Source organism: Miniopterus schreibersii (genome assembly GCF_964146895.1).
Source record: "Miniopterus schreibersii genome assembly, chromosome: 12".
Lineage (NCBI taxonomy): Eukaryota > Metazoa > Chordata > Mammalia > Chiroptera > Miniopteridae > Miniopterus > Miniopterus schreibersii.
Genome location: NC_138112.1, coordinates 53,932,411 through 53,952,095, shown reverse-complemented (window position 1 = coordinate 53,952,095; position 19,685 = coordinate 53,932,411). Strand labels below are relative to the sequence as shown.

The 19,685-nt window shown below is 48.1% G+C and overlaps 1 protein-coding gene across 1 annotated transcript; it reads left to right on the top strand.

The window, feature by feature from the left end:
- Window positions 1-15,946: 15,946 nt before the first annotated feature.
- On the top strand, window positions 15,947-19,575 carry KCNA4 (potassium voltage-gated channel subfamily A member 4; the record flags this gene model as incomplete). Its single annotated transcript, XM_081154380.1, has 1 exon — window positions 15,947-19,575. The coding sequence occupies one exon, from the start codon at window positions 15,947-15,949 to the stop codon at window positions 17,954-17,956; it is 2,010 nt and encodes a 669-aa protein (XP_081010506.1). The 3' UTR covers window positions 17,957-19,575.
- Between the last annotated feature and the right edge of the window lie 110 nt (window positions 19,576-19,685).

Genomic DNA, 19,685 nt, shown 5'->3' with positions numbered 1-19,685 from the left:
TTTATCAGCACTAAGTATAATATACACATAGATTTTTATTCTATTGCATATTCCCAGGTAATACTCATCTCCATCTCTCTGTATGACGGCCTTTGGATTCCCAGATGAGCTCCTTGTTTATCTGCCCCCTTCCTTTTGTTTGAGACTTTCCACATTAATGTATGTTTGCCATATTGGAATAGTTTGAATAAAACCATCTACTCAGTTGTCCTGTGCATTTTGTTCTTCACGTAACTTATCTCATCCAATTTCCCAACAGCCTTATAAAGTAGTATCAACATTCTTATTTTACAGTGAGAACATTACATTTAGGAAACTTAAACATAATCAAGGCCATCTATCTAGTAATGGATGGATCTTTGCCGATTTTAGAGGCTGTGCTCTTAACCTGTACTCTATATATCACCATAAACAGGTCAAATTATTCTTTGTGTACATTACATTCAATTTAGGAATGAAATATTTAATAACTTCCCCTGAGTTGAAGAGGAGAGTATGCTATAGTTTTCTTTAAGCTTAAGACCAGAGCCAAAGCTCATCACTTGATGGATGTGCACTATTTGAGCAGGAGAAATGAATTGTGTTAGTAAATATATTATTAGTACAAGCACTCTGTTGAGCTCAGTTTGAAGATGGCCAGACCAATAACTGCATATACTTTAGTGATGGCAGAAGACCATATGAATTGGGGATCTCTTGAAAGACTGCACTAAATACTTCAGTTGGGTCCCTGATAGAAGAAGCCATCTCAGGTTATCACATATCAAACCCACTTCTCTGTATGTTGATTTTAAATTTTGGTTATTATTTACTATTATTTTAATTGTTTGTAAAGGTTGTTATGTCAGCCCTGCTAAGAATCCCTAATTCTCTTGCATTTTCCAATAAGTGTCTCTCTGCAAATTCTGTAGCTTTCTATCTAAGTATTTCCCCAACACACTTTCAGGCCACAATGAACTTTTTATTCTTTTAATTTTTTAAAAAAAATTTAAAATTTCTGTTTATTGTTGAAAGTATTACAGATGTCCCCTTCCCCCCCCCCCCCCATTGATCTGCTCCACCCCACTCCCAGGCCTTCCCCATAACAATGTCTGTGTCCATGGATTATGCTTATAGACATATAGGTCCTTTGATTAATCTCTCCCCCACCCCCACCTTCCCTCTGAGATCCCTCAGTCTGTTTCATGCTTCTGTGTCTTTGGATCTTTTTGTTCATCAGTTTATTTTATTACATTCCACATATGAGTGAGATCATGTGGTACTTGCCTTTCTCTGACTGGCTGATTTTGCTAAGCATAATACTCTCCAGGTCCCTCCATGCTGTCCCAAAGGATAAATGATCCTTCTTTTTTACAGCTGCATAGTATTCCATGGTGTAAATGTAGCACAGATTTTTTATCCACTCATCTACTTGAGAAGAATGTATATTCTGCAGCTTTGGGGTGAATGTTCTGTAAATGTCAATAAAATCCATCTGATCTAGTGTGACATTTAGGGTCACTGTTTCCTTGTTGATTTTTTGTCTGGAAGATCTATCCAGTGAAGTCAGCGGGGTATTACAGTCCCCTAGTATGACTGTCTTGATGTCGATCTCTCCCTTAAAGTCCTCTATAAGTTTTTTTATAAATTTAGGTGCTACTATATTTGGTACATATATGTTTATCAGAGTTATATCCTCTTGGTAGATCTATCCCTTTAGTATTGTGTAGTGACCTTTCTTGTCTCTTGTTATGTTCTTCATTTTTGAAGTCTATTTTGTTCGATATGAGTATTGCTACCCCAGCTTTTTTTTTTTTTCATTTCTATTTGCATGGGAAATTTTTTTCCATCCCTTCACTCTCATCCTGTGTAAGTCTTTTGTTTAGAGGTGGGTCTCTTGTAGACAGCATATATTTGGGTCATGTTTTCTTATTCATTCAGCCACTCTATGTCTTATTATTGGAGCATTTAATTTACATTTAAGGTTATTATTGATAGATACTTACCTAGTGCCATTTTAATTCTTTATGCATATGTTTCTATTTCTCTTTCTACTTCTAATTACAGCAGTTTCTTTAACATTTCCTGCAATGCTGGTTTGGTGGTGATAAACTCTTTTGCCTTTTTTTTTGTCTGGAAGCTCTTTATTTCACCATCTCTCTTAAATGATAAACTTGCTGGATAGAGTAGTCTTGGTTTCAGATTTTTGTTTTGCATTACCTTGAATACTTCATGCCATTCCCTTCTGGCCTGTAGAGTTTCTGATGAGAAGTCAACTGACAGCCTTATGGGAGCTCCGTTGTAGGTAACAGATTGCTTTTCTCTAGCTGCCTTGGATTCTTTGCATTTTAATTATGATGTACCTGGGAGCGGGTGTCTTTGGATTCTTCTTGCTTGGGACTCTCTATGCCTCCTGAACTTGTGTGACTTTTTCCTTCACCAGGTTAGGGAAGTTTTCTGCCATTATTTCATCAAACAGGCTCTCCAACCCTTGCTTACTTTTAACCTCCTCTGGCACTCCTATAATGCAAATATTGATACATTTCATGTTGTTCCACAGCTCCCTTAAACTGTCCTCCTGTTTTTTAATTGTTTTTTCTTTTTGAATCTCTGATTGAGTGAATTTTTCTACCCTGTCTTCTTTTTTTTTTTTTTAAATGTATCTTTATTGATTTCAGAGAGAGGAAAGAAGAGCGAGAGAGAGATAGAAACATCAATGATGAGAGAATCATTGATCAAGCCCGCAACCCGGGCATGTGCCCTGACCGGGAATCGAACCCCGATCGCCTGGATCCTAGGTCGACGCTCAGCCGCTGAGCCACGCCCAGCCAGGCTCTACCCTGTCTTCTAACTCACTGATCCTATCCTCAGCTTCCTCTAATCTGCTGTTTATTCCTTCCAATGTATTCTTTATTTCTGCTGTCATTCTTCATTTCCTTCATAGTTTCCTTTTTTTTTTTCATGCTGTTGAGCATCCTTACAATCAGTATTCTGAACTCTATATCTGAGAGATTGCTTATCTCCATTTCATTTAGCTCTTTTCCTGGAGACTTCTCTTGTTCTTTCATTTGGGGCTTGTTTTTTAGTCTTCCCATTTGGGTTGCCTGTTGAGGTTTGTTTCTATGTATTGGGTAGATCTGCTAGGACTCTCAGGTTTTTTTTGTTTTTTTCTTTAAAAATATATCTTTATTGATTTCAGAGAGAGGAAGGGAGAGGGAGAGAGAAACACCAACGATGAGAGGGTCATCATTCATCAGCTGCCTCCTGCACACCCCCAACTGGGGATTGAGCCCACAACCTAGGCACATGCCCTGACCGGGAATCAAACCGTGATCTCCTCGATCCTAGGTGGATGCTCAACCACTGAGCCATGCCTGGTTGGGCAGACTCTCAGTCTTTTTCGAGGGTCTCTGATGTAGGCCAATATCAGATGCAGTTTGTGACTGGCCCTGAGTACCCTGTTTGGAACTATCAACAACCATTGGCTTGAGATCTCTACTGGAGCTGGGTGTGGTTAGATAGGACCAAGATGCACTCCAAAGTCTGCTTTTCTAAGGCCAGGTCCAGAAGCAGATCAGACAAAGACTCAAAGCACTCTGAGATCTCCCTCTGCCTGCAGGCTGATTAATCTGATTCCTTAATGATCCTCAGGCTGTAGAAACTCCACAGGGTGGGGCGGCTGATTGTTATGAGTCCCTTAATGAGCCTCAGGCTATAGAAACTCCACCAGGTTGGGGGAGTTTCCAGCAGGGTAGGGCAATTGCTTTCCCCTCAGGCAAAAGCTGCTTGGAAGGTAAATGTCTGCCTCTGCGGTCTGGGGGAATGACTCAGTACAGGAATCCAGAGGGGTGCCTTCTGATCTCACTCTCCAGAGCCCACAACCCCAGACTCTCCCCACACAGCTCCAGTCCACTCTGCCTTCCCTCTGCCGGAGCCCAAGGTGAGTGGCTGTGCACGAAACTTCATTCATTGGCTCTGTAAGAGGGGCCTGCAGTTCCAGCCGCCTCTCCCTGGCAGACAGAAACCCGGCTGCTTTTCACAGCCGGATGGTATGTGGGCACCTTTCTCAGCTCTGGTGCTCTGGGCTGGGGAGCCCAGCCTGGGGTGTAGGCCCCAGAGTCCTCAGTGGGACCCCCACAGCTGAGATCTCCCTCCGCCCTTCAGCTGCCGCCCGTGGGAGCCCAGCAGCCCTCTCGTGTCTGCACTTCCTCCCAGTCTCTGTGCCGTCTCCACTTTTCCTCCTTGGTTGTGAGGGTGCCTCTATCTTCAGGTGCAGTTGATTATTCAGGATGGTTTTTCTATATTTTAGTTGTAATTCCAGTTTGGTCCCTGGAGAGTGTCAGCGTAGCTTCCACTCAGTCCCCCTCATCTTTAATCTCCCCACAGTGAACTTTTAATCTCTGGTTTAATCCCCTATTTAAAATGTGTTTTCCTCTGAGGAAACCTGAACAAATAAAACACAAAACAATCAAAATATTACTTTGAAGAGTGGCCCTTACATTGTTGGCAATTTAGCAGTCTAATGTAATTGCCAGGATGCTCTGCCCCTCAGAAGTTACTCTCATGGTGCTTTTAACTAATTTGGAAGAATATGCGTGTGTGAAGCTATTCTAAGATGAAAGCAATGGTTCAATATTGTCTTAAAAATAACTTTAATTTAGATCCTGTCAATTTTGCTGCACTCTCATTCAAATTATCTGCTTTTAAGTACGGAAGATTTAGTACGCCTAGTAAAATATGGAGAAAAACCATAATGTCTTAAAGAAACCTGCTGTTGTTTAGAAAACTGCATGAACAATGTTCATCTGCAAATGGTAATTTATTACGTAGCTGTTTTTAGATATTTTTTTTATGCATTTCTCACAGTAGCCTCTGGTGCATTTTGCTGTTTAATAATTAGCTTACTCGCAACACAGAAGACATAAACACAGGGTACATTCACCTGGGTCAGCACATGTTCATATGCAGGCAGGGAAACAGGTGAGGATGCCTTTCATTCAGAGTTTATTAGCTGAGGTTATTTAATTATTCCTTATAAATCAAGAATCTTAAGTACTGCCCTACTGACATGGCTCAGCGGTTGAACATTGACCTATGATCCAGGAGATCTTGGTTGGCACATGCTCCAGTAAGAGTGGGCATGGATTTCCCAAGATCTTAAAACCACCTGGCACATTGCTGTTAGAAATAGTACGCTGGACTTGCACCGGTCCCTGTTTAGGAAATCTCATTCCACAGACTCAGATGAGTAACTTCCCTTTTGAGAACATAGGTGACTTGGGCAGTTAAACTGGTAGCTCAAGTGGCCTGGTTTAAAAATGTGAGCTAAATCAGCCAGATTTCTTTTAGAACTTTTAAAGTGTGTGAAGGACCTTTAAATTGAAAAACCATATAACAGTGGGGCTAAGTCAGCCCTTAAGGGGCCACATGCATGGAGATATTATGGGAAAACAGAGACTCATTGCTGAGAAAGACTATCTATGACTAACTCTCTGTTTTTTGCTAAATCTTGGTTCTTCCGCTCTTTTCTGGGCTCCTGTAGGATCTGACAATATCCTTACCTTCAGCCCACTGTCGTGTATGAGCTGGCTTGGAGTGCTTTCTATTACTTGCTACAAAAGAACCCTTAATGAAACAGAAGTTGTAACAGAGCACTGCACAGCCTGCCTTTGGGGAGAACAGGCAGGGCCAGAACGGCAGAGGAATCTGGGACCTGCATTTGCAAATCAGGACACCTGGGGATAGCCATCGTCACAGCCTTTATGTAAATGTGAGCGGCGTTCAGATGTAGAACTGGGAAGGCGTCAGTCTGCCCAGGACTGTCACCTCCCAGTTCCCCTGGAGAGCCCCCTCCTAGGCAGTTCCCAGGCCCTGAGAAGAGTGACTAGGCCTGGATACTTAACACTTGACATTCATGGCACCAAGAGATGGTATGGGGAGAACTGGATAACAGTGAGGGGTTCTGTGCTCTCCTGCTCCGAGGGGAGGTTGTGCCCCAAGGGGTCTAGAAAAAGGGGATTATTCTGACATTTCAAAGATATCGTATTGCAGATGCAAAAAGACAAAAGACAGGCTCAGTTAAGGTAAAGATTGACCTTTTTCAAGAAAGATATCAGCCTAGGGCATGACTACCCTCCGTTACTCGCTTTTAGTTAGGAAGTTTCCATTTCAGACCATTCTATGTGGTTCCTTCAGGTCTCTGAGTTTGTGAGGCCGCCATGCAGGCCTCCCCTGAGCTCGTCAGGTTTAGGAGGTGGCCCCCTTTTTCATCCGTATCTGCGATAATCTTGTTTATTTAAGAGCTGGGACCTTGTCTGTGATTATGCTACTGCTTAGTGATCAGACCTGAGACAAAGGAGGTGCTCAATAAAATTTTGTTGAATGAATGAACAATTAATACTGCTCCAGCCCCTCAGAGCAATCGAAGAGTAATTGCTTTAGTCAAATGTTTATCCCCCTCTCCCCCCAAGGGCTGTTGTAAGTCATTAGAATTTCACTGTAAATATGTTACATTTACTTTCAGGTGCAAATTTACATAAGAACTTTGAAAGGGACTCTTTCTAGAAACCATCTAAAGGAAACTGTGCCCTCCCATGTGACCTTTGGAGATGTCAGCCTGTGATTTTGTGCGTATTCCGAATAAGAGCTGATTTGTGAGGTCGACTGAGAAACAAATTAGAGGGGCTTCTGGAGTATATAAAACCTGACAGGTGATGCGTTGTTCTCAGCAGCCACTGATGAGAAACCATGAGTTAGCATCCTTATGACACTCATCTTCTCAGCTTTGTTTTGTCTTTTTGTTCAAAAATACATCAGTCAACCAATCCCCAGAACTGTGGTTCTTTCTTTAGCCAGGAATGGAGAGAGGTGAGCAAAGAGCAGAAATAATTTGGGGTAGATTTCTTAACTCATCTGAACCCGGTAGAAATGTCTTCTACATGGAAACACCCCTCCTACAGCTATTGTCATGGTTTTGGAAGGCACTTGCCGGACAGGGTCTTTCTAACACTTGACCAAGTCCAAAGGAATGGGGGTCTGATGAAGGGGAGGTCATTAGGGCTGTGATGGGTGCTGGCAGCCCGGAGGGGACATGTAAACATTTTCACGGTGCACAGCAGAGGCCTGCTGTAAGCCACGGTGATACCTCTCTTAGGGGGTGAAAGGTGTTGGTCACAATCAAAATGGGGGAGAGAAGGAACCAACTCCTAAGAGTATAGAATTCAGCCTGTCCTGTAATCAATGACCGTATTTAAAGCAGTCTTCAGAGAGTTCGGAACAGGTTTTTGGCAGGAAGCATGCCATGCCTCTTATTTCTATAAAAAGGCCCGCGTTTAGGTATATGGGAAAAGCTCTTTGGCTATGGAAGGCATGGTGGTGGTAGTTTCTGTAAGAACTGAAACACTGTCCACTCCATACCTAAGCCTTCCCTGACTTATCTCTGCCTCAAGTTTGCTCCTGATTGATTTTTGCCAGCAGACAAGAACTGTGGTTGTTTTTTATCTGCACCCCAGTTGCTATTTCACTTTAAGTGAGTCTCCACAATTGCCCTATTTCCTAACCATATATAAGGAAAACAGAACAGAGAGCTAATAGCAGGGTTCTATGCCATCGTGTTAGATCTGACAGGGAGGGTCTCAACAGCACTGTCACCCCCCCATTGGTGTATCACTGTTTAGGGTGAAGTGCATTGCACAGTCAAAGTTACTTTAGTGAGAGAACGACAGTTTTTTATCGATTTGCATTATAGGAAACGAAATCTGATTATGGTTCTGCCAACTCAGTTTCCCTCCCTTGGCTCCTGAGACGCAGTCATAGACGGGGCAGAAAGGGGTATCATCCAGCCGGGAAGCCGGGGAATGCCGCGATTCGGTCTTTTCAGTGGGTGGCACAGCTGCTGATCTGGGTCTGCCCAAGGGAGTGTGTTGTGCATGTGAACTACATCTGTCCCGAATGTAGAGGTGGCAAAGGGTTGAGAATCCTTTCATGCAGTGTCTTATTATAGGCCCTAGTTTATATTCTTGAGCATGGCATATGGAAGTCCACCATCACTGTTACCCTTGCCAATTCCACTTTGGATCCTCTGCCTATCTCTGCTTATCCTCACAGCTGCCATGCTCATTCAGTAAGCCTTTGTCATGTGGCTCCTTCTGCCTTGAAAAACCTTCCTCTCCAAACCCACTAAGTGCTGCTTCCCTCTGCCCCATGTGTGACTTCTGTCAGACCCTTACAACGTGAGTGTATTGACTCAGTTCTCATGTTCTAGACCATGGGTGTCCATTCCCTACTGTGTTGTCATCAGTCGGGAAGCAGGCGAGTGGTCAGTCTTTCTCTCCAGGGTTGATGCTTTCTCACTTTAATAAGAAGTAAATACCCTTTTCTGGTGTCTTAAGACCTGACCAGTAATGGGATGCATAAAATGGAATGGAAAGTGGTGGTGAACAGTCATTGGGAAATCTGTGTACATGAAAAAACTAGCTGAGCGACTCACATTTATAGGGAATTGTGGGCTGCTCACCCTCACATCCATTCAGAACTTTAAGTCAGATAGTTGAGAGGCTGGGGTAAGCAGGGGGGAAAAAAGTGATCTTTTAGTTTTCTCCCAACACATTTACTGAACCTTCTTGGCAAATGGGATCTGCTGCCCTTTGCCCCTTTCCATGTAAACGAAGGCTTCATGGTGCAGCCTGGACCATTTGTACCACCACTGAGAGCCAGGGAGAAATTATTTGTTGTGATAGGTGTATTTGGGGTAGGCAGCTTAAAGAATTTTGACTAGTCGATGACTAAGGCAAGAAAATAATCTTTGCTGTCTAAAGAAATTAGAGTTTTGGGATTGAAACAAGGTAGATTTTTCTTGGTCACAAGCAAAGAATCTTTCTACTACTGTTCATTTGTGTGGGTTTGTAGGAATTCTTAAGAGAATTTCAGGGACAGAAATGGAATGTTTCTTGTTGGCTTTATACTTATTTAAAAGGGCAAAGAGGGGTGTGTGTGTGTGTGTGTGGTATGGGAGGGGGAGGGAGGCTGGGGGCATAGCATACTCTTCTCACTTGGATCCCTCCTCTCTCTCAGGTTCCAGTTACCCTTGGTCCACCCTGGTGCCATGTGCCCATGTATCTCTGTGGCAGCCACTCCAATTCTCACCATTCTTCAGACAAGTCTCCCCTTTGCTTGTTAATCTATGCTTGCTTCTCCCAAGACAGGTGCAGTTCTATTCTTTGCCCCTTGCCCTGAACACCATTCTCACATCTCCATCATATCATGCATCTCCTTGTTTCATAATCTGTGCATCTGATACAGCCACTAGTTTATGAGGACAAATGGGCATAGGCCACATGGCATTACCTTTGCTAGCATGGAGTCTGTTCCCATTGCACAGTCAGATGTTTAAGGCCCAGTTCTGCTACATAATTAGCTATGTACTTTGGGGCAAGTTAGTTAACCATTGTGAGCCTAATTTCCTTCTCTGTAAAATAGTGATAATGATAGTACCTACTACCTAAGTGTTCAGTTATTCAGATAAAATTAGACAATATGCATGCAAAGAGCTGGGTACTAGGTGGGCTCTCAATGAGTGTTATGTGCTTCGATCAAGTTCTCGTAAATATTTGTTGTATGACCTGACTATCTCCCTGAGAGTGATTTTTCCTTGGCTGCATTTGACTGCATTCTCCCTGTGTTCTAGTAACGCAGATTCTTGATGCCAAAGCAGTGCAAGTATTTATAAAGTCCTCAGGCATTTTAAACTTTGAAATTCTCCGGGCTGTGATAGGAGCAAACTACAAATGGCACATGGAAGCATAATTCATAAAGTTTTAACATGATCCCGTTAAAATGTCCAAGCTTCAATATAACTGTCATCTTTCGTACATCATTCAATCTGTTTTCATCTCCCTGAAAGCATTGCACAGTTGCTCGGGATTGATCTCACAAATTGCTTTTGGGAAACTAGTCCCAAGATCCTGTGCCCTCAGCCCTGCCTTCTATCATTCCAAGAAACATCATTCTGATGAGACAACCAGAAACTCAATTATCTGCTTTTGGTATGTATGAAACTGCACAGTGACCACATCACAGTGTGTAGCTACAGAGAGGGCTTGGGCTCGTGTATCTGGTCATTTTTACTTTTGGAGACATCTACCCTCCCTACTTGCTGGAATGAACAATAGTGATGAGTGAATTGTGGCAAAGAGCCTCTCTAGAGCGGGCATGGAGGCACCTTTCTTTCAGTTCCACAACTGTGCTTCAGGCCAGGGGATCGCAAGTAAGTTGATTAACAACAAAAGTTCAAGCTGCACTTGCTGGAAGTTAGGAAAACCAGGGCCTGCCCTCCCTCCCTCCCTCTTATGTTTCCACTGATTACAATGAGATTATTTTAGTTATTTAATTTTAAAAATCAAACAGCAAGGAAAAGCAGTCTTCCAGGTGTCCTTCGGGGAGCCAGCAGTGGTTAGGTGAGTGAGCGCAGGGCATATCTATAATTCAGCTCGGGAATATTTCTCTTAATAATTAATCGAGCGACACAAAAGGAGGCCCAATGAGGCCCTCGAACAAAGCTGCCACCTGCGGACTACAGTGGCCGCCTCGGTGCCAACTGACCCGCCCTAGGTCGGATTTTCTTCAGCAGTCCGGGCGGGTGCCACCAGGGCTTGGCCCGTCAGGGGCAGACAGGAGAGGTGCGGAGCCTCGGTCACCACCTGAGCTGGCTGTGTGCATTCAGTTCGCACTTCCCACCGCTCTCCTTTCTTTGGAGGTGTTTGTGGGAATTGCAGATCTACATCCACGCTCTGGGGCATTTCACACCGCTAATAAGCGACCATCCCCGCGTGAGGACCCCGCAGTGGGCGCACTCGCCTGCTTACCGGGCTAGTACGGTTTTTGTTGTTTCAATCAGGTGGGTGGTGGTGGCGATCCGACCACTACGGACAGACGGAGACCCCCGGGGAGAGAGCTCCCGGGGGCCAATCTGGCCTGGTCCTATTTATCTTTTTGTAGCAACAGGTGCTCGGAGCCCCCCACGGCTCCTCCCGAAGCCCCCCGCCCCCGAGCTGGACTTGCAACCGGCTCAAGCCCTCCTCCCGCCCGGACCAGTGACTCCCGCGCCCAGCCCTTAGCTTGGGCCCGAGTCTAATTTCTGAACCGCACCCTCCTCTGGGTGGGACACAAACAAAGTCCATTTCCTCTGCGTCCCGGAGGTCCCACCGCGCGATTTGAGGCGGACAAACTCTGCAAGGGAGGGGGAGACCAAGGGGTCTGGGCACGCCCGGGGGCCCCGCCGGAGATGCACCCAGGTCCCCAACCCCACAAACCTGTTATAGGGGTGAGGCTGCCAGGGGAGCTGAGAAACAGCCGGACAGGGAGAGAAGACGCCCAGAAGCACCCTGTTGTCAAGGCTGGACCTCCCGTAGAGGTCACCCCCCCCCCCCCCAATCTCTCTTGGGGCTCCGGCTCTGCTGTCGGGAACCACATTTCTGCTCCAAAGGGCATCTCTCCCTCCCGGCATGAGCTCCTCGCCGCGGGGGCGACAGCCAGGGGCTTCTCGGACGGTTCTCGGTCCCGCCCCAGCCTCGGCACCTGGGGGCCTGGCCGGGGGGCGGACAGCCTCCGCGTCGTGACTGCGCCCCGCGCGGGAGGCGCCCCCGGGACCCGCGTGGACGCCACGCCCCCGGCGGCCCTGGCCCCGCCCGCCGCGCGCTCCCGCCCGCCCGGGAGGCGTGTGCTGCGGCCGCCGCCGGAGAGGCAGCGAGCGATGTTGGAGGAGGGATTCCGGCTTAACAAGTGATCGCTGCTGTCTAGGATTTTGTTCTTTCTCCGGGGAACCTTGACTTCCTTCCCCAGTCGAGCCCTCCTGCGCCGAACTCCAGAGCAGCCAGGAGTCTCGGGGGGCGGGGGTCTTCCCTGGGGCAGCCCTGATCCCCACACCTGGGCTCCAGCCGCGAGGACTCTGGGGCCCCCCTGGCCGGGCAACAGAACTTGTTCCGAGGATATTTTGGAGCCTCCACCTGCCACACAGGCGTGATTCCGGCCCCCCCCCCCCCCAAGATCATCCTTCCCCTCCTCCAGCTGTTGCAGCTCGAAGGGACAAATCAAAACCAGCCGGGGGATTGTCTTTATTTTTCTTTCGCGCCCCTCCCGGGAGCGGTAAGTATGATGCCTCTCTGGTGTCTCTTCCCTTTTCCTCCTTGGGCCGGTGAGAAGCAGTGGGCATTTGAGGGACGAATAATATCGGGAATGTGACAGAAGGACATGAATGGAAGGCGGTTAAAAATAAACCAGGAGGTGGGAGAAGGGAGGTGCAGATGCTGCGCGGCGCTCCGGGGGGCCAACAGTTGTTATTTTCTCCACCCCGGGGCCGGGGCCGGGGCCGGGGCCGGGGCCGGGGTGCGTGCGCCTCGCCGGCCGTGCCGAGCGGGAACCCGGGGCTGGAGGCGAGGGCGCGATTAAAGATGTCGTTTCCCAGCGAGGTGGGGTTTCGGTTGAGCATCGTTTTGGCTCATCGCAGACTCACCGGTTCCCTTCCTCTGGGAACAGCTGGTGGACGGGTGTGAATCGCTGCCTCTCCCAGCGTTTGGATTTGCGAGCATTTTCTGAGCATTTGAGCTGCACGCAGGGGCTGTATAAATGGCGTGCGCCGAAGTGCCTCTTTCTCACGGTTGTTAGCCCTCCCGGCTCTCAGTCTCTCTCTCTCCCTCTGTCTCCCTGATAAGGCTCAGGTACCACCCTGAGACAGTTGTGGAAATCAGCCCTGAGAAATGGAAACAGCCTTGCTGACGGGGGTGGGAGGAGGAGGGAGCGGTGCAAGGCTGTGGCTTGGGGCACAGGCACCGGGAGGTGGGCAGTCTGCAAAATCCTATTAGTTTGTCGGTGCTAAAGAGGAACGGAAATGTCCCTGCAAAGTGTCCCTCTTAAAGGCTCCTGGGAGTTGGCTTGAATAGATTCTCCGGACGTGAATATCTTGAGAAGGGACAGAGATTTTTAAACCAGTCTGATTTGTTGGGTGGAAGGATTTCCCCCCCCCCCCTTTTTGTTATTTTATTTTTTCCTTTCCTCCCTTTTCCCCTCCTCCTTTCTCTCTCTCTCACTCCCCCCCCCTCTCTTTTCCTTTTCTTTAAGATTAGGGATAGTAAGGTAGCTGGTAGCCAATTAAAAGGAAGGTAATTTGCTTTTCGTAGGCTGGGGAGTTGGATAAACTCAAACCAGCAAACCTAAATAAAAAAAATAAGAGATTATTTGGTGTAGAGCAAGCACAGGGCAGATCTAGGTCTCCTGTAGAGTTGATGGTGAATTAGAAGACCCTCTAGTTCATGACCTTCTGGGAGCCAGTTGGATGGCAGAGGGGTGTACGTACTGTACAAATTAACAGGCACTTTGGTTCCACAGGGGCTTTATTTAAATGGTGTATTTTAACTGCTTTGAGGGAGTTGGGGAAGTAACTGAGCAAACTCTCAAGCTGTTTGGCCTGCGAAAGAATTTAAAGGATGCCAGCCTGACCGTCCACAGTGAAAGAAGAGGCTTAGAGACCTCCTGAGGGTAAACATTTCTGAGCGTGAGATGATGCTGGGAGTCAGGCAAAGGAAGAGGAGTGCCATTTGAGACACCGTCACAGGTGTATTTTCTGGGTTTTGTGTCCCAACCTCTTACCTAGGAGAATGTATATGATAGGGAAGGAATATATTTTTGCCAGTTCCTTGCTCGTCACTTCATAAAATTCAGTGTGTTTAAGCTTCCGGGCTGACACGATTTAGCAAGAAGCAAGCAGCAGGTGGTCAAGAGCTGGATCCTGTTAATGGCTCCAGAAAACCATTTCTCTTCTGCGCCCCAAGTGCTTCCAGTAATAGAATCTAGTAGATGCCCTGAATTCTGTCATTTTCCTCCCCGGTTCTCTGGGCCACTCTTCTGCATTTTTGGAAGTCCTGTTGGACAGAGTGAATGTCAGAAGCAAGAGTAGACAGAAGACTAGGGCAGGAGCTTTTATGGGTCCTGGTGGAGGAGATGAACTAGCAGGACCTAGGGAAAGCTAAACTAAGGAAGAAGAAAGGCCAGGAACACCAAGTGACAGTGAGGACAGAGCAGGCTGCTAGGAAGATGTGGTCAGGAAGTGGGAGATTGGAAATGCAGGTGGGCAGAGAGAGGGAGGGAGGGAGTTTTGGGGGATGGGAGCTGTGGATTACGTGAAAGGGGGGGGGATATGATAGGCTGAAAACCAAGTCCACACACACTGGGATTTAAAACATAAGGAGATCGCCCCTTGAGAAGAGTGTAGGAGGAAGCATTGAGATGCACATGGAGGAACTGCAAGGAGAGAAAATGACTATTAGAGAAGTGGAAACTGGGATTGGCTTCTAGGCTGTGGGTGGTAGGGCGTGTTCTGAATCTGGGGAACAGAAAACCGTAGCAGGGACAAGCTTCAGGGAGTCAGGAAGTACCCACTTAATCCAGGCCGTTGGTGAGTCTCCAAATGCCCTGGATGCCCTCCCATTCTCTCCTTCCCCTACTCCAGACAGTGGCATAAGGACATACACATTTGGGGGTGGGTAGGTAGATACTAAAAGCTTAGATTGCTACCAGCGTTTATTGACACTCTTTCTGTACAAGCCAATGTGTTATTCTATCAACATCCACTATCTCATTTAATCCTTACAAAGGGGGGGAAGGGGAGGACGCAGTATCTACAGTTTGTAGACGAGGTGACTGAAGCTTGTTCAAGTGCCGGGGCCTGGATTAAAGGAAACTGTCTTTTCCGACTTCTCTGATCCTGAACCAGGATAGAGCTGGGTGGAAGGACAGTAAATTCAGAAATATTTTATGAGTGGAAGTTTTAAAAAAAATGCCTTAACATCAATGCAGGATGGAAACAGCTGTAAAGGGACAGCATTATTATTGTGGAATGATGAGAGTGACAAGAAAATAGACCGAGCTGAAATAATATCCAAAGAAGAAGGAAAGAAGGCTGTTCAGTGAGAAGGGGACTTAACAGCCTGCCCCACACGCCCTGGAAATTTATGGCTGCCTGGTGCGTCCTGTGGTTTGACTGAGGACAAGAGAAAGGAGTGTATGTGGAGGAGATGCTCGGTTTGCGTGTTGTGATTTGAGTCTTTTATTTTTCTTCCATGCTTGTTTTCCTTACTTCTCCAGGTGAAGTGCTTCTTCTGCATGGTTTTAGCTGAAGGATGCTCTGCATTCTCTTGATTTCTATGGAGACCTCCGAGCTGGGTTCGCCCCTGCTGACACCTCATCTTGCACCTTCTCTACCTCCCAAGGTCTCTTCCTCTGTCGATGGCTTGGCATTGCCCCTGGGTCCAGGGAGCCTGTGATGAACTTAAGGGGGGAGAGCCTGGAGCGTCGCCCCGATAGGCCTGAGCGGCAATGGCTGGACATACTTCAAGTCTCGTGTTGACGTGGGTCAAGCAGTCACTGGAAGGCAAGCGCCGAGACTAAAGGCTTATTTGCGTTTTATTTAAATCTGATGGACCGAGCTTTGGACAGTTTCCATGGCAGAAACCTCTGTTCCATTTTCTGGGCGCAACTGCTGGCTGTCAGAGACTCGCTGCCTTTGAATCTTGCAGCAGCATCACCAACCGCATCCTAGACGTGTTCTCAGATTGGAGCATCCACCCCCCCAAAACAGGTAGTTTGGGAGACCCCAACCTCATCTGACTTAGGCTTGAGAGCGCTAGGCTGCCTGTCTTAAGGAGACCAGCCAAGCCCTGGAGCGCGCCATGCCGAGTCCCCGGGAAGACAGAGCATGGGGCGTGCTGATTTAAAAACAGAAAATGCAAAGTTGGACTGAAAATATCCTCAAGTCTTCCAAGCAATCTGCTTAAGGGTTCCAAACTTACCTTAATTTGGTGAGAGAAGGGGGAAAAAAGAAAAAAAGAAAAAAAAAAAAGAAAAGCTGCCCTGTTTTTCCGTCTTCTCCTGCAACTGGAACCAGCCCTTTCCAAGAACCACCACCACCAGCAGCACCATGGAGGTCGCGATGGTGAGTGCGGAGAGCTCAGGGTGCAACAGCCACATGCCTTACGGGTACGCGGCGCAGGCCCGGGCCAGGGAGCGCGAGAGGCTGGCGCACTCCCGGGCCGCCGCCGCCGCCGCCGTGGCAGCGGCCACAGCCGCCGTGGAGGGCGGCGGGGGCTCGGGCGGGGGCTCCCACCACCACCACCACCACCACCACCAGGCGCACGGGGCCTGCACCTCGCAGGACCCGCAGAGCGGCCGGCGGAGCCAGAGGCGGCGGCGCGCGCGGCCCGAGCGGAAGAAGGCGCCGCGCCGCCAGAGCAGCTTCCCGCACTGCGCCGACCTCATGCCCAGCGGCTCGGAGGAGAGGATCCTGCGGGAGCTGAGCGAGGAGGGGGAGGAGGAGGAGGACGAGGAGGCGGAGGAGGAGGAGGACGAGGAGGAGGAGGAGGAGGGCAGGTGCTACTGCAGCGAGGACGAGCGCGCCGACGACTCCTACAGCGACCCGCTGCCGCCCGAGGACGCGGGCGGCTACGGCGCCGCGCGCTCCCGCGACTGCTGCGAGCGCGTGGTCATCAACGTCTCGGGCCTGCGCTTCGAGACGCAGATGAAAACGCTGGCCCAGTTCCCCGAGACCCTGCTGGGGGACCCCGAGAAGAGGACTCAGTACTTCGACCCTTTGCGGAACGAGTACTTTTTCGACCGGAACCGGCCCAGCTTTGACGCCATCCTGTATTACTATCAATCCGGGGGCCGCCTGAAGAGGCCCGTCAACGTCCCGTTCGACATCTTCACCGAGGAGGTCAAGTTCTACCAGCTGGGCGACGAGGCCCTGCTCAAGTTCCGGGAGGACGAGGGCTTCGTGCGGGAGGAGGAGGACCGGGCCTTGCCGGAGAACGAGTTCAAGAAGCAGATCTGGCTTCTCTTCGAGTACCCGGAGAGCTCCAGCCCGGCCCGGGGCATAGCCATCGTCTCGGTCCTGGTCATCTTGATCTCCATCGTCATCTTCTGCCTGGAGACCTTGCCCGAGTTCCGGGACGACAGGGACCTGATCCTGGCCCTGGGCGCGGGCGCGGGCGCGGGCGGGCCCGCGGGGCTGTCCAACGACACCTCGGCGGCGCGCGCGGAGGGCGCGGGGCACACGGTCTTCAACGACCCCTTCTTCATCGTGGAGACGGTCTGCATCGTCTGGTTCTCCTTCGAGTTCGCCGTGCGCTGCTTCGCCTGCCCCAGCCAGGCGCTCTTCTTCAAGAACATCATGAACATCATCGACATCGTGTCCATCCTGCCTTATTTCATCACGCTGGGCACGGACCTGGCGCAGCAGCAGGGCGGCGGCCCGCAGCCGCCGCAGCAGCAGCAGCAGCAGGCCATGTCCTTCGCCATCCTCAGGATCATCCGCCTGGTGCGGGTGTTCCGCATCTTCAAGCTGTCGCGGCACTCGAAGGGCCTGCAGATCCTGGGCCACACGCTGCGCGCCAGCATGCGGGAGCTGGGCCTGCTCATCTTCTTCCTCTTCATCGGGGTCATCCTCTTCTCCAGCGCCGTGTACTTCGCGGAGGCGGATGAGCCCACCACCCACTTCCAGAGCATCCCGGACGCATTTTGGTGGGCTGTGGTGACCATGACGACCGTGGGCTACGGGGACATGAAGCCCATCACCGTGGGGGGCAAGATCGTGGGGTCCCTGTGCGCCATCGCGGGCGTCCTGACCATCGCCCTGCCCGTGCCCGTGATCGTCTCTAACTTTAACTACTTCTACCACCGAGAGACCGAGAGCGAGGAGCAGACGCAGCTGGCGCAGGGCGCAGTCAGCTGCCCCTATCTCCCTTCCACCCTGCTGAAGAAATTTCGGAGCTCCACCTCCTCCTCCCTGGGAGACAAGTCGGAGTACCTGGAGATGGAGGAGGGAGTGAAGGAGTCCCTCTGTGCCAAGGAGAAGTGTCCGGGGAAGGGGGGCGACGGCGAGGCGGAGAAAAACAGCTGTTCCAACGCCAAGGCCGTGGAGACCGACGTGTGAGGGCCCATCTCCGCCCGCCCGCCGCGCCCGCCTCGCCCCCAGGCCCGGCCTCTCCGAAGACGCATTCAGGCGGAGAGAGTGCGGCTAGGCCCGGGAGACGTGCGGTGAACCCAGCGCACCCGCTGCTACGCCATTCAAGGGTTATACGTGGCAGAATTGTTACAAGCTTGGATTACATATCAAATAAAGGATACACCTTGGAGAAGGGGGAGGCTTAAATAGGAGCAGATTAATCTTTATATTTTTTATTAGAATGCAAGAATTTTGCACATTAACTGGAAAGGATGTTAAAAGTGAAGATGATGTTGTGGGGAGAGCGTGTGTGTTTGTGTGTGCGTGCGTGCCGCGTGCGTGTGTGTGTGTGTAAGTAAATTGTCAACGTTTTTTAGTAATCGTGCAGTGATGGGAAAAGTTGGCATTTTGAAGTATTTACTATGTAAGAACTAATGAATCTGAAAAGTCATTTATCAGTGCTTTAATAGCATCTCATGTCTTTGGATTCCATAGATGTTTTTTAAAAATTGTTAAGAATTACTGTGTAGAAAAAAAAAAAAAGTGAATTATTTAATAGAATATAGGTCACGATTTTATCTTGGATTTAATTAAAGTTTATTTTTAACTGGAAATTAACTTTTAAAAAGGCTGCAGGGGCCTTTAGAAATTGATTATATTTTATTATTAATTTTGGGAAGATATGAGAGCAAATGCCTAACAATATGGGAGAAATGACATCTGAGAAAATGTAACAAGTTTTGTTCACAGATACCAGGACTGGATTTTTTTTTTTTTTTTTTCCTTTGCACTACTTTCTATGCTGGAGATTGAGAGAGACTTCATACTGTGAATGTTTACTAATGTAACAGTTCAATGACAATCATTGGAACAATAATTTCTTAGTCCTATTTTATTGTGCTCTTCTTTTCTTTGTGTGAGACTAAGTGCCACGCAGATAACAGCACAGATTCCCTTCTCTTTTTAAATCTCAATAACAGATCTATCTGCAAAGGGGCTATGACGTTGAATTTAGCAATTGAATCTTTTGAAATCGGTCTGTTACAATGATGCTTCTGAAACCATCCTATTTTTAAATATTCTCCTGCCTTCAAATCCAGAATAATTTAACCAAAGCTAATGCATGCACTGAAAGAGTTCTTGAAGAAATAAGATGCCCAGCCGCTACCGTGATTATGGCTTAAGAGCTTTCTATTAAATGTGCAACATAAATGATAGATCTATTAAATTTATTTCTTTGTGCAGCTACATACGAGCAGAGTGTGGGGATTCACCTCAGAATTTGGTATTCTATTTGCTAAAAGTGGTATAAGAGGGAATTGTGTCAAAACATTTGGTTTAGACATCACGTGACATCCTTATTATATTAAAGGCATTTATGACACATGTAAGCGTTTAACTCTAGAATGTGAGGTAACAGCCAGTGATTGGACTTGCGATATGAACTTATGATGAGATAAAGGTTAGCAAACTGAGAATACATGTAATAGGCCTATTCTCTCCAGTGTTTCTTCGACTTCTTTTCTTTATAAAATGGTTGTCCTGAGGTTTGGGCAAAAGACACTATGTAGGTTATCTCAGTACATAACAAACTTTGACAACTGTGAACTTTGAAAAAAAAAAAATAAAAGACCTAGAATAACTTTTCTTAAGCTTCTCAATCCCAGGCCATCCTTTGATAATAATATAAAATTTCCCTCTCTTTTAATGATATTTG